We start from the raw sequence: 15460 nt of genomic DNA on the forward strand, positions 1-15460 counted from the left end.
CTTTATGAGGTCTATCGCTATACCTTGCCATTTTTCTTCTCTCTAAAACGTAAATAATTTCTTGTGGATACATACACACACACACGCACACACATATACACAATATCTTAGGTTAGGATTTTAATACACTGAAACTGTTAGGCAATTTACAAATCAACTCTGGTTTGTTTGTTTCTTTCTCTTCTATTAAATAGATTTCTTTTTAATTTAGGTACAAAAGGAGGTTACCTCTGTGACGTCCTGGATGTGAATATTTGGATTTGGGATAGAATAACCAGTTGAAATGTCTGCTATGCTAGTGTAGTCGATATGTGCTGTTTTTTCTTTTACTTTTGTATATTCTTATATATATCATGTAATTCAGTGTCTGAAATTTGGATTTTGTTTGTTTTAATAAAGACTAACACGGACTTAATGATGATGAAAAGTGATTGAGTCTCATAGCCTCCTTTATGAGTTTTTCATAGCAAACAAGGGACTCCTCTTGCTGGATGATTGACAGGTTATATATAACCCTTTAGGGTGTAAAAACTGAGTACTTAAAGACATTTGTGTGATTCAATGTGTGATTGAAGTTGCATTTCATTGAACGTATATAACTGTATTCCAAAAACTTATATAAACAACTTAGTCAAGTAGAGTTTGGGTTTATGTTGTCTCTCCAAAAGAAAAATATGAATTAACTGTATTCTTTGAGGAAAGTTAAATAATTATTTTTAAAGTTTCAATGTTGAGAATTCTACTGATAATTTCTTCCCATGATAGGGTTTTCTCCTTCAACCACATTTGTCTTTCAAGAGTGGGCGTTTTGTGTTTGGTTATTGGCTGTAGTGTTCATTCAGAATATATTTATTGAGTTTCAGCCATGTATCAGGCACTGATAATGTGGGAACTCTAAATATAAGTTGGAAAACTAACCCATTTAATGGTACTATTCATGTATGTTTTTCAAAAGTTTGTAAAAATGGTCATTAGATATTGTAAATGTTTTAAAGGTTTTGCCAGTAGTTCTATTATTTTTTTTAAATTATCAGCATAGAAATTTATTTGAATTCAAAATAATATGGTTATATTTAGGATAATATAATAATTCTCTAAAGCACATATCATCGTTGGCTCTGAGACAGTTCTAAAGATGTCATTCTTTTGAAGTCAAAATGTAGTAAGAATGTACAAGGAAGCAAAAATATAAAAAATAAGTTTGCTAAGTATTGGGAGTTGTTATAAGAGGGGCACACCAAGGTAATGTAACAGAGTTCAAGTTACATAGCATGCAGCAAGGAGTTCTCTTGCTTTACCAACTCCTGGAGAATAAACCAGTAACCTCAGAATGCAAGAATACCACCACTGGGTTAGCAGGACAAACTTTCTGAGGGACACAGGGAGTAATTCACTATACTTCCCCTTTCTCTAACTCCTTGCCTAACACCGATTTCTTTTCTTTCCTCCAGGATAGGTTTTATCCCATGGAAAAAAAATGTGGTTTTATTTGTAAAGTGGAGTAAATAATATCCTGTTTGAAGTAGGTAACGTTTTAACTGACAGTGCTTAGGAATCAAACTTTTGAGAAAGGTCAATCAGCTAGCTAGCAGCGACCATCAGTGGCTTGCAGAAAAAAAAATTCAGATAATATGTGTTTGCTAAATAGATAAAAAGAATAAGCAGTTAAAAATGGGTGGAAAATCCCAGGGTTTATTGTGACCTAGACAATCAGAAGCAGACAGGTGACCTTTGATTAAGCCCATTTACTTGTGGAGTGAGCTGTGAGGGGCTCCAAGGTAGAGTTTGGTTTCCAACAGTGTCCATAGCCAAAGGGCAAACTCAGAACATCTCCTTGTCTCACAGAAACTGGAACATGGATGAGAAGTCTTTTTTGGAGTAGCCCTTCGAGCACATCATCCTGTAGATCTGATGGGCCTGACTGCCCAGAAGAATTGGGCTCTTCGTGCTGGCAGCAGAGTCCTGTGCTAATCCCAGATCCTTAGCCATAAGTATTGTTCTGAATCCACCCTGATAGTTATTAGCTGAGGGAACTCCATCCATCACCCCAGGTACAGGATTATAAGTGTCACTTGACCAACATTATCCTGAGCTCATATTTAGGATTTTAGCCAAGAGTTTGGGGTCAGGCCCTACCTGATTCCCGCATGCATAGCTGCAGCAGTCCCAGCCATACTGATAGCCAACAGCAAGTTGTTGCAGATCTTCGCAGCCTACCCAGTCCCAGCAGCTCCACGCCATGCCACATTGCAGCCCACGCACCCCGGCAGCTCTGGGGCAGCAGCAAATTCTTCTGCGACTCCTCCCACCGTAAATGTGAGGCTCCCAGACCGAACAGCTCCCACACCACCAGAAACAGGGGCATCCGTGAAAACTGCTCCCATTTCCTCAACTTCTTTGGCCAATTCGTTCAAAACCATAGGATCAACAGTACTGGAATCTATTAAGAGTGAGCCTTTCTTCACTTGTTTTTAGAATTTCATTTGCTCCAGAACAAGCTTCTATCGCATCGATGCTGGTGGGCAACATTGTAATAATTCTGTCAGCTTTTTTGGCTACATCTGCTGGGGAAGACACTACCTGTTCACCTGCGTCTAGAAACTCCTTGCATGCATCAGGGAACACATCATAAATAATGAGTGGATAGCCATGTTTCATGAGATTTTTTGTCATTGGATTCCCCATGTTGCCTACTCCAGTGAATCCAACTGGAGTCTTAGAAGCCATTGACCTAGAATACACCGCTGCAAGGCTGGCCACCGCCGGTTGCTGCCGGCAGCTCCAGTACCGGAGGCCAGAGGCAGCTCCACGGAACTGTAAGGAGGCTGCCATGCTGCCCCCGCCCTGCCTCCCCATGGTGACCTCCGCGGCTCCCAGCTCACCTACTGGCTGTTAGGGTGCGTGGTCTATTATCTTTTTAATTGCTTAAAAGTTCTAGACTATGTATGAATTTCTTTGAATCGGTGCTTTACTACCAAGCCTTAAACATTTACTAGTTTCTCAGGGACAGGTGGGAAATTAATCAGTCTAATTCTTCACATTTAAAAATCAATAGCATTTTGCATATTATTATTTAAAGTGTCATGGTGAACTGGAAAAATAAAATATGTATAGCCCTTTTATGCCATCCTCACCCACTTTCCTATAAATTGTGGTATTTTGTTTATTTAGATGAGAAAAAAATTCTTATGAGTGTATCAAATGGCCTGGGCTACCATGACAAAATACCATAAATGGGGTGACTTAACAGAAATTTATTTCTCACAATTCTGGAGGCTGGTAAGTCCAAGATCAAGGTGGCTGCAAGGTAGGTTTCATTCTGAGACCTCTTCCCTTGGTTGTAGACGGCTGCCTTTTTTCATTGTGTGCTCACATGACCTCTTTGTGCGAGCGTGTGGGAAGAAAGAAAGAGATCTTTCTCTCTCTGCTTCTTCTTATAAGGCCACAAATGCTATTGGGTTAGGTTTTATGACCTGATTCAACCTTAATTACCTCCTAAAGACCTCATTTCCAACTATAGTCATACTGGAGTTTAGGGTTTCAGCATGTGAATTTTAGGAGGACACATGTAAATCTATAGTAATGAGTGAGCTCTATTTAAAGAAAATGTGCTGTATAAAAATCTACAAATACAAAATCATTCGCATAATAAAAGGGAAAGGAACTAGATGCATTCTCTGTTGGCCAGGCATTTTATATCACATTTCACCGTCCAATAACTGTGAGATGGTATTATTCCTGTTTTATAGATGAGGATAATGAAGCCAGAGAGAACGGTAAAGTTGGAATTCAAACTTAGGTCTGTTTCTAGTCTTCGTGTTCTTGTCATTGTTGACCCATGAAAGGAGCCTTTATTTCCAAAAGCGGTCACTCTGGATCCCTTTAAAAAGTAAGTTCCCCTGGTGCATTTCAAATATTTTACTTTGCACATTCCTTTCTATCCATCTCTATGTGTGTCTTGTAGTGCATGAGTTTCACATTTTGAAATGTGTTTATTAGAAATAACTCTCTGTTTCTGGTTGAGGGATAAAATGAAATTAAATAGATGGGAAGATACTTTGAAATTTATAAAGGACATTATAAGTTTGTGCTATAAGTGTTATCATTTAGCTGTAGATAGCAGAAAATTCTGAGAAATGGTTGAAAGAAAGCAAACATTTATTGACTTCCTAAAAACCGTTAGATTTTACAATAAAAAGTCAGAAGTCTAATCTGCCACTGTTCTTTGCAGACTGTATAATGATATATATACAAGTTGTAACTTCAGATATGGTCAACATTAGAATAAAAATGACCGACTGACTAAATGAATGAGCAAACATCTTGCTAGTCTACTCCACTTCCATTTCAAAGACTGTTGTCTTTTATGTATCCAGTAGTGTCTTCAGTGTTGCTAGATATGTAAGGAGAAATCCTTAACCTGAGGCCTATGGCCCCTAGAAGATCGTCAAATCCAGTGAAAAATGTTTTTTGTATTTCACTATTTTTTGTTAATTTGATGTTTATGATTTTCTTCTATCAAATTATATTAAAGTATTATTCCAAGTAAGGGATGTGGCTGTATTCCAGTAAAACCTTACTTACGTAAAGCAGTGGCAGGCAGGATTTGGCCCTTGGGCTGTAGTTTGCTAATTCCTGATGTGGAAGAACGAAAGCAAGGAGGGAAAACTCTTAAAAAACTTGTAATCACCTTCATATTAGGGAGTGGCAGGGGGGAGGCTACAAAATTTACTCTTTGGAGAAAGGCACCTGTCCTTCTTGGGGAAGACTTAATTGGCCTTTTGGTTGCAGAGGGGTTAAAGAAGAGTCTAACTGCTCTGCATAATGAAAAGGGTGTTTAGGTAGAGAAGTTATTTTCTTAATTGCTTACTTTCTCTGGAGGGGCTGATACCGGAGAAAAAGGACTATGTGGCTTTTGGACTGAGTCAGGAGGGTGGCAGAGAGGCAGGAGAGAAGGAATTATGCACGATTTGTTCACCTTATTCTACACGTGTGTATTGAGTGCTCACTATCTGCCAGGCAGTTTTAGATGCCAGGGATATATTTGTGCATTTCTAAGCTTACATTCGAACCCAGGGAGACAGACAATATAAACAATATAAATAAGAAAATAGTATATAGTATGTTAGAAAGTAACAAGTGCTCAGAAGAAAAATACACTGAAAAGGAAAATAAAATGGTATGGGTGGAGGTGTGCAGTTTAAAATAATGTGTCCAGGACATTGTAGAAAAGACCGGAAGGAGGTGAGATATCTAGCCATGCAAATATTTTGGAGCCCATATTCCAAATATTTGGAAATAGCAAGTGTGAAGGTTTGAGTGGGAGTGTGCCTGTTTTGTAGAAAGAGTAGCAAGGAGATCAGTGTGGCTACATCATGGTGAGTGAGGGGAGATAATGTCAGAGAAATGACGGGAGACAAGATCACAAAGGGCCTTGGAAGCCATTGTGATAACTCCCTTTTACCTGGTGTATGATGGAAAGATTTTGAGCAGGCCAGCAGCTATATTGTGATAGAATTACTTTGGTTACTGCATTGGGAGTGTTGAGAACAGACTAAAGAGTAAAAGTAGAGACAAGGAGCTCATTTAGCAGGCTGGTGAAGTAATTCAGTTGAAATGACAGTCATTTGGATCAGGGCAGTACTTGTGGAGTTTTCGTGAAGTTGAGGTCTTTTGTTTTTAAGTTAGGCAACAGAATTTCCTGATGGACAGGTTGTGAGTTTGAGAAAAACGGAGCAGCCAAGGATGACCCCAAGTTTCTGCCTGAGCAATAGGAACGATGAAGGGCCTATTAAATGAGCTGAGGGAGATTGTGACTGGCACGTGTTTTGAGGGGAAGATCAGGAATTCATTTTTGGACACGTAAAGTTTGGGGGGGCCTATTAACCGTCTTAAATAGAGATGCCAAGTAGGCAGTTGTATTTATGAGTCTGGAGTCCATGGGAGGGGTTATAAATTTGAGAGTCACCAGGATCAAGATGTAAAACTGGATGACAGCACCGAGAGATGAAGTGTAAACAGAAGAGAGAAGCAGTCCAAGGACCGTGCCCTGGGGCTCTCCAGTGCTTAACACTAAGGGAGCTGAGAAGGAGCCCCAGGAAGGACTCCCAAGTGATGGGTTTGTGGATGCTTTTTAGGAGCATTGATATCTCACACTGAGTTGTAAGTTTTCGTCTTCATTGTAACTCCCTCCATTTATGCCCACTTAACACTTCAACATTATGCTAGCTGCTCTTGGGAGTGAAGGGAGTACTGTATCCATATTTGGGGACAGTGCCTGGCGGAGAAAATGGGTACGGCCTGGAGACTTAAGTTTTTAAAAGTGGCTCAAATGTCTGAAAAAATGGGTGACATTGAAATTTCTTTATAAGGAAATGTGTTTTAGGTAATTTTCTAAAGTTTGTCAGATCCATTTTCGTCATACAAGAATGAAAACTGCATAATTTTCCCTGAGGGATTTTATTCATGTTACTTAATGTCGGAACTGTGCTTCCTATTTAACTTCCCTCCCTCCTCACCGCACACACAGGTGCTCAGGGGAACTTTCTGACATTTTCTCCTAGCCTCCTGTGGGCTAGTTTAATCTCTTGATTGTAAGTGATGGAACTCAACTTTGCTTTAGAGAAAGAAAAGAAGAATAACATATTTTTTCATGTAACCCAACTACAGAAAGGCAATAATGGAGTTGTCCTCAGTATGACTTACCCAGCACTTGAATAGTGTCAGGACTCTCTGTGGACATATGTCCATTTCTTGTCTCAGCTTCTGTCCTGTTAACTGTTATTCTTGTGGATGCCTTCATGTGGGAGAGGACGGTTAAACAAACTGTGGAATCACGTGATGATACAGAGGGGCAAAGAGGGAGCTTGTCTCTCTCTACATCTATACACATATAAAACCTTGTGGAAGGATTCTTATTGTCTTGGCTTGCCTCTTAATTCAGACCAAGATGATCAGGCACTATAACTGTGAGGCCTAGGTCATGTGCTTCCACCAGAGCTAAGAGATTGCTTCTGTAATTAACTGTCCCACCAGAACTGCCTGGGATTGAAGAGGTTCAGTGTCTCCCCAAAATGGGGGCTCTTTCCAGGAGTGGGAAGAGATGCTAGATTGGCAAATACGTGCATGTGTTTCTGTTTTCAGATGTTAATTTTGGCTGTCACTTCCACTCAGCTGTGAACAGTCCAAGTGCCAGGATGTGTCTTTCTCACCCCTGTATCACCTGTGCATAGTCGAGCAGCACCTGGCACTAAGAAGGTGATGGGCACAAAAAGACTAGGTGAGTTGAGGTGGAATGTACGTGCAGGGAGTTAAGAGGCAGGGGTGTGGCCTGTGATCCAGGTCCCTCACCTCGCTTATGACTGTTGCCAGAGTGAAAGACATATTAAGACCAGGGCACATGCCTCTCTCTCTGTGATCCTGAACCAGTGCTGCAGGTAAGGTGATCATGTCAGCTAACCTCAGGACACTGGTGACTGACTCATGTGCACACTCACAGATTTCTGAATCAGATAAAAGGCATTTCAGGAGGAGGAGGAAGCAGAGAGAGGTGTTGGAAAGAAAGGGAAAGGGGCTGCTATAGAGGTCTAACTGCTGAGAAGTTATAAGGGAGCACGAAGACTGATATTGATTTTTTTCCCCAAATAGCCACAAAAACAAGAAAAGTTACACTGAATGCGGCCAAAGTATTGAATAATTGAAGGACATTAAGTATATAAGAGATACAGCTGTGTGGACACTGACAGATACACTTAAGTTGAGGAGGCCGGTGAGCTGAGCACCAGAGGGAGGGAGAATAGCCCTGCTGAAGCATTGCATTCTGTTGAACTGCACCAAGTGCTCACTCTTTCAATTTTCGTTTTTTTTGGCCACACCATGTAGCTTGCAGGATCTTAGTTCCCCGACCAGGGATTGAACCTGGGCCCCGGCAGTGAGAGTGCTGAGACCTAACCACTGGACCACCAGGGAATTCCCTCAATTTTCTATATTGATGAAAAGTTTAAAGATGTTCATGCGGTCTTAAATAGATTAATGATCTTTTGTAAATGACGTGGACTTGTGTTAATTTTTTTTTCTTTTTTTAAAGAAATTTATTTATTTTTGGCTGCATTGGATCTTCGTTGCTGTGTGGGTTTTCTCTAGTTGTGGTGAGTGGAGGCTACTCTTCATTGCAGTGTGCGGCTTCTCATTGCGGTGGCTTCTCTTGTTGCAGAGCACGGGCTCTAGGCTCACGGGCTTCAGTAGTTGTGGCATGTGGGCTCAGTGGTTGTGGCTCACAGGCTCTAGAGTGCAGGCTCAGTAGTTGTGGTGCACGGGCTTAGTTGCTCCGTGGCATGTGGGATCTTCCCGGACCAGGGCTCAAACCCGTGTCCCCTGTATTGGCAGGCGGATTCTTAACCACTGCGCCACCAGGGAAGCCCTTGTGTTAATTTTTACAGTCTATTAATATTTCTAATAGTTGTACACTCTCCTCCCTCTGTTAAGGGACCTCTGGCATTAAGCTGTGGCTGGTATCTAGAAGAGATTAGCAGTTGTCTCAGCTCTGGGATTGAGCCCACTGGTGTCTCTTGATCTAGATTTGAAGGGGATGACTAGTAATTTATTACAGTGAATAATATTTAAAATACTTAAGTCAATGTGTGATTTATTTTTTCTATTTATATTTTAAATGTGAATTGTATTGGCTTCCTCATTAGCCCTGTAATGCTACTCCCATTCACTTGCATTGTGGGCTTTCTTGAATGGGTTAGGGAGGGGCAGATGAAGCAGTGATCAGATAGTCAAGGAGCCAGCAGCCTCCTTATCTGTGGTGTCATTCTAGAGAACAGTAATGACCGAGGTTACCTTACTAGTTTGTTCATTATGTCTTGTTCTACAGTAGTATCTGGGATCTCTTGTTTTATAGTCCCATCTTCTCTTTCCACTTTTACCCAAAGATAAGATACTCAGTAAGGAATAAGACAAGGCTACGTGAAGAAAACTTGAGCAGGATAATGATACACCTGTGTGGTAGATGAGCAGGAATGATGCTATATGCATTTCTTAGTTATGATACAAGAGTTATCACAAAATCAGTTTCACAACATGATAAATTAGTGAAATTTTTAGGAATGCTATATAAATGTAAACATATAAAGTCAATACATTGTGATTTTACCAGAAAGATAAGACTTGTTTATTTTTTAAGTGTATGGATTTCCTTACTTCATCTGCAGAGTATAGATCTGAAGAAAAGTCAACACCAAATTAAAAACTCAAGCTCAATTAGAAATTTGATTAGCCATATTTATTTTTTCTTTATAAAAAATATATATATCTTAGGGACTGATTTCATTACTAATATGCTTATTATTTAATGATTAAAGTACCAGAAAAAGTTTAGTGTTGTTTACTTTTAGAGTGATTTTGGCTTTCATAAAAATCTGGATTTCATACATGTGAATGTACATTGTTGGAGTGGAAGTTAAGAACTCAACATAGTTTTCAAGACACACTCAGAAGGTAGTGTTTTTATTTTTAACATCATTTCATATATATTTGTTGTACTAGGAGATTCTCAGAGTACTCACAGGGGCCACTTCTCACTTTTGATTGTCCGGAAGTGGAACATCTTTATTTGGAGGAATTCCAAGGTAATTGGGGGAGGGGGCGTTGAAGGAAGCCAAAAGGCTGGAGCTGAGTCCTCACTCAGCCTTCTTTTATCTTTATGAAAGACAGCTTGGGCCTGAACCAGGCTCAGCTTGTTATTTGCTCCCATCTGAATGGAGGCACCAGGCAGCCAGTGGCCCTGGCAGGTGTAGCTGTGGTGGAGGTGAACCCAGCAGCACCAGGCTGGTGTATGAAGGCTGTTCCCGTGGCAGGGTTTTAGCCATGCCTCACTTTCCTTGCTTGCTCTCCATTTCTAGGCCTGGCTCTCCACGCTTCCAGATGATTCTGGGGACTAGCTAATATTCTTCTGGTATGTCTCTGCTGATAGACTTGTTGTTTTTGCAACCAAAAATCCCAGTGAATAGTGAGTCTATAATTTCCATTGTTGCTTTTATTTTATTATTATTTTTGAAGTTTTTGTTTTATTTATTAATTTACTTTGGCTGCACCACACGGCTTGTGGGATTTTAGTTCCCCGACCAGTGATCGAACCCGGGTCCACAGCAATGAAAGCCCGAGTCTTAACTGCTGGACCACCAGGGAATTCCCTCCGCTGTTGCTTTTAATATGCCAGTATCCATGTCATAGGTCAGAGTTAAATTGTCTTCATACCCTAACTAGCTTACTTGTTAACCGAATATTTTCATCAAGTATTTCATTCAGGTTCTTAGAGGGCTCAGTACGCCTTACTAGAGATTGGAGATCTCTCAGCTTGTTATAAAAGTTTAAAGCTCCTGCTTTTGACTGCATTAGTTAGGAAAACTCGTTCCTTTTGATTTGCTTGGGTTGAGCCAAATCAGCTTCTAAAGTGTGTCCTATTTTACCAGCACAAAAATAACATTAATTGTAACCCTTCATCTGTAAGGTTGCCTCAGGGCTGCCCCGGCTGATTACGTAGATCATCTAGGGGACGGTTATGGGTTGAATTGTGTCCCCTGAAAAGATGCTGAGGTCTTGTGGCAGGACTTTAGTCCCAACCCCGTGTACCCGTGAATGTGAGCTTATTTAGAAATACGGATTTTGCACATGATTAAAATGAAGTCATTAGAGTGGGCCTGATCCAGCATGACTATGACTTTATACAGTATAAGGGGAAATTTGGACCCAGAGACAGACATGTACAGAGGGAAAAGGATGTAAAAGCATGGGGAGAATACCATCTATAAGGCAAGAAATATCTGAGGCTAGCTAACCAGAGCTGGGAAGAGGCCTGGAACAGATTCTCCCTCCCAACCCTCAGAAGGAACTAACCGTGCCAAATTGATCGTAGACTTTTAGCCTCCAGACGGTGAGATGATGAATTTCTGTTGTTTAAGCCACCCAGTTTGTGGTACTTCGTTACAGCAGGCCCAGGAAACTAAATCAGAGACCGTTACTAATTTAGGCAAGCCTAGTCATGTATCCACAGGGCAACATACTCTCTGAGGGCACTTACTCTGCTGAAAACTGCTGAGGGCAGCTCTGCCACCAACTGCATTTAATGTGCCTGATCACGGTGTACCAGCTGGTCTGCTCTATCATCGGCATTGAGGAAAATTCTTGACGTACAACCAGTTCAGATAAGTTAATTAAAATCCCTAACACTGTATGACTTGAACATTTTTATTTTTAGGAAACCACTATTGGTCTTAAATTCTGTACGTAAAAACCGTAAAATTTAGTAGTCTTACTTAAAATATCCTTTATTTACTGTTCTTTCCTACCTAAAAACTGCATGTATTTTTCTTGTTTTGGGGGTAAGAAGGGGGATAGGGAGTGTTAGTAGATGGCAGGGGCTGATAATCAAGGGAAGTGATACCAGTGATGAACTGGCAAAGAGTTTTCCATCAGTCATATTGTCTTGGGTTGTAGGTGTTTGCTTGAGAGAAGTAACTACCAGAGACAAGGAGTATATCTTCAGTTTTATTGTTTGGAACCTACAATTGCAAAGTGTTTTCAGGTCATTTCTTAAACCACTGAATAATACATGTGCACATATTTAGAAAACTTACAAAATGTTTTTTAAAAATTTGTGCTCCAATAGGATTTACCCTATTTTACAGGCCAAGCATAAGAAAATACACCCCAAATGCAATCTTATTGACATTTTCCTCTTACAGTCTATGGACATTTGGTTATTTAGGGCCAGTCTGTATATGCATAGAACCTAGGGCATTATTTTACTGCAACATTTACAAAGAGGTTGTGAAATTTAAAAGTATGTTTTGTATCAAGAATACCTAATAATTGTAAACATCAAGAAACATTCTCACTCTTCCATCCTTTAGCTGCTGTTCACTGACTCTGTGTAGGGTGAGGGCTCCCACTTCTTACTGAATCATTTCTACGGTAACGAGCAGGCTCACGTGGTCCCCTCACCCCCTTAAGCAAGTATTTGTTCCTTGTGCATAAATCATTCATTTCGTCGGTCTGGGTATTTCCTGAGCACCCGCTTAGAGGGGCACTCTCTCAGGCAGGAGTTCTCATATCTGTGCCTGAGAATGACTGAGAGTGACTGTTCAGATTTGGAGGCAGAGCTGACTTTAGATTTAGGTATACCACTTAAAAAAAATCAACCTTGGCTCTGCTCTGGATTTCCCATAACTGGGGGAGGGGGCGGAGTGTGTGTGTGTGAGACTAGAATCAGTGCTGGCATCTTGCTGGGGAGAGACAGGTGCAGGTTTAGAGTTACACCTTCTCTAAGAAGGTTCTCTTCTCATGACACCTTCCCATTAGGAAGAAGGAAGAAAGAAGCAGAGGGAGAACTGATAGAATCTCATAAAATTATTAGTAGCTAACGCCGTGTGCCAGGCACTCTGCTGCTACTCCTTAGCAAATACGTATTTAACAAGTGTAAATGGCCTTTAGCTCTGACTCTTCTGTAATGTTAAGTTGGTCCTGGGCATCCTGGTCTTTCCTTCCCTTTCTCCCTGCCCCCTGACTGCGTTCTGCAGCTCCTGGCCTTTCCCATTATCTGCTGCACCTCTTGTCCCAGCTCCTCAAAGGCACATGGTGGTGCAGGAGAGAACGCCACCCTGTGTTTAGTCCGTTAAACTCCCTATAACAACACGCGCTGAAAAGGAAAAACAGACCAGAAATAAAGCAGACTTGTTCTACATGAGTCTGGGGCTACGGATAGTTAAAAAGAGAGGAGACCATGAAGTATCTTCCTGAACAGTTAACTGGATATAATTGAAGGAGTGCGGGACTGAGGTCAGAAGGCCCAGGTGCAGGTCTGGGATCTGTCACTTTTAGCTATATGGCCTTAAACATGTCAATTCTTTCTGAGCTTTAGTTCCCTCATCTGTCAAATGGGAAAAACAATACCTGTCTTGCCTACCAGCGAAAGTTATGGGCATCAAATAAGATAGTGTGCTTAAAACTCCCTTGTAAATGATAAAGTTCTATGTAAACATAAGTTGTTTGGTGGATTAGAATGAATATAAAGGAGAAAAATGATGTGTATGTTTTAAAATTGTTTATAAAGTTTTATTAAAATTTGCATATGTAAACTAAAGATGGTTGGCCTTCTCCTCATGGGGCCCCTTTTCATTTCTTTTCTTGTGTGTTCGTTAAGTTGCTGATCCTGAGTGATGATGTCAGTGTCTTCATTTACAACCCTCTAAGCTCAGCTTCTAGGAGACTGCAAGGATGGTCCGCACCATCACAAAGCCAGTTCCTAAAAGGTAGACTTGAATCTCACTTGAGAAAAAAATACAGTTCCATTAATGGCAAGGAGAATTTTTGGCTATTGGTATAAAACTATGATCACTGCCAAAACTGAAAGAAGTATTAGAGAAAAACTTCCATGGCAATGACTTCCTGCAGAAAACTGGATCCGACCTTCAACTGCTGGATAAATTACTCTCATTTTTGAGATGTATGCGGAAACCACGTTGATATCTTGGTCACCTAGAAAAATACATACATTATTTTAACTACAGAAAAAATAATTATCAATTAACAGTAAGAAGGGGAAAGCCAATGTACTTCTCGAAAGTCCTTTGTAATTAGATATAAGAGGGAAGATATTCCTTTCATAAGCAGGGATAAAGTGTCACAGAAGACAAGAACAATGGCGATCACGAGTGCAAAGAATCTGATTGATTGCTTTTTCATGTTCCAGATGTGAAATGTGCCCATTGTCCAATATTGGATAATTGGGGGGAATAAATTGTCTAAGCTCTGAGATGACTCAATATAGAGGCTCTTGTCATCAATGCCTCTGAACCACTCCGGACTGAGGGCATTAGGGAACTGGGTCAATATCAGTTAGCTGAGACATAAAAGTGGCTTGTTTTTTTTGGCTTGCCTGCTCAGGAATCATTTTCACGTAACTGATGCTGAGGCAATGGAGTCTTCACTTGCAAAAGAGAGGAGAACCGACAAATACTAATCGCCTGTAACTACAACAAACCCCTAGGGACCTGACAGACTTTTATTTAAAAAATGCCACACTACAGGGCTTCCCTGGTGGTGCAGTGGTTGAGAGTCTGCCTGCCGATACAAGGGACATGGGTTTGTGCCCCGGTCTGGGAGGATCCCACGTGCCGCGGAGCGGCTGGGCCCGTGAGCCATGGCCGCTGAGCCTGCACCTCCGGAGCCTGTGCTCTGCAACGGGAGAGGCCACAGCAGTGAGAGGCCCGCGTACCGCCAAAAAAAAAAAAAAAAAAAAATGCCACACTACAAATCATATATCTGATAGGGCGGTTAATATCAAAAGTATATAAAGAATGTATACAACTCAAATACAGGTGACCAACAAGCACATGGAAAGATGCTCAACATCACTAATCATCAGGGAAATGCAGATAAAACCACAATGAGATATCACGTCACGCCTGTTACAACGACTGTTATCAAAATGACAAGAAATAAGTGTTGGTGAGGATGTGGGGAAAAGGAACTCTAGTGCATCGTGTGCAGAAATATAAATTTGTGCAGCCACTATAGAAAATAGTAGGAGGCTCCTCAAGACATTAAAAATAGAACTACCATATGATCCAGCAATTCCCCTCCTGGGTATTTATCTAAATAAAATGAAAATAGTAATTTGAAAAGATATATGCCCCCCCCCCGCCATGATCATTGCAGCATTATTTACAATAGCCAAGATAAGGAAATGAGTGTCCATCAGTGGAAGAATGGATAAAGAAGATGTGATATATATATATATATATATACACACACACACACACACACACAATGGAATACTCTTCAGCCATAAAAAAAATGGCCTCTTGCCATTTGCAACAACAGGGATGGACCTTGGGGACATTATGCTAAGTGAAATAATTCAGTGAAAGGAATACCATATGATCTCATGTGGAATTCAACAATAAAAGCAAGCTCAGATACAGAGAACGGACTGGTGGTTGCCAGAGGTGGGGGGAGTCGGGTGGGTGAGGATGCACAATGGGTGAAAGGGGTCAAAAGTTATTACAGACTTCCAGTTATAAAAAAAATAAGCCCTGGGGATGTAATGTACAGCACAGTGAATATAGTTACTAATACTGTATTGCATATTTGAAAGATGCTACGAGGGTAGATCTTAAATATCCTTATTACAAGAAAAAAAATTTTTGTGTGTGATTATGTGAGGTGACAGATGTTAACTAGACTTATTGTGGTGAGCATTTCGCAATGTATACAAATGTTGAATCATTATGTTGTACACCTGAAACTAATATAATGTTATATGTCAATTATACCTCAATTAAAAACAATATATTACTATCAATATAATACTTAAAAAAGAACTCTTCTCTCTGCAGTGGTTCTCACCCCTGGGTGTACATCAGAATCACTGGAAGAGACTTTTGCCCCACCCAGG

General features: G+C 40.6%; 2 protein-coding genes and 1 pseudogene across 8 annotated transcripts in view; 1 reads left to right on the forward strand and 2 right to left on the reverse strand.

Moving 5' to 3' along the window:
• SNX14 (sorting nexin 14) overlaps positions 1–431 on the forward strand; it is a 68843-nt gene extending 68412 nt beyond the window's left edge. For all 7 annotated transcript variants that reach the window (XM_067702644.1, XM_067702643.1, XM_067702640.1 and 4 more), the window contains one exon: positions 212–431. In XM_067702644.1, coding sequence (XP_067558745.1) covers positions 212–250 — 39 coding nt within the window. In that variant the 3' untranslated portion in view covers positions 251–431. The remainder of the gene's footprint in view (positions 1–211) is intronic.
• Positions 432–1821: 1390 nt separating this feature from the next.
• LOC137204770 (3-hydroxyisobutyrate dehydrogenase, mitochondrial pseudogene) lies at positions 1822–2886 on the reverse strand (annotated as a pseudogene).
• Positions 2887–11537: 8651 nt separating this feature from the next.
• Positions 11538–15460, reverse strand: part of NT5E (5'-nucleotidase ecto) — a 44808-nt gene continuing 40885 nt past the window's right edge. Inside the window, exon 9 of the mRNA XM_067702652.1 lies at positions 11538–13539. Coding sequence (XP_067558753.1) covers positions 13376–13539 — 164 coding nt within the window. The 3' untranslated portion in view covers positions 11538–13375. The remainder of the gene's footprint in view (positions 13540–15460) is intronic.

The sequence above is a fragment of the Pseudorca crassidens genome, chromosome 13, assembly GCF_039906515.1.
Source record: "Pseudorca crassidens isolate mPseCra1 chromosome 13, mPseCra1.hap1, whole genome shotgun sequence".
NCBI lineage: Eukaryota > Metazoa > Chordata > Mammalia > Artiodactyla > Delphinidae > Pseudorca > Pseudorca crassidens.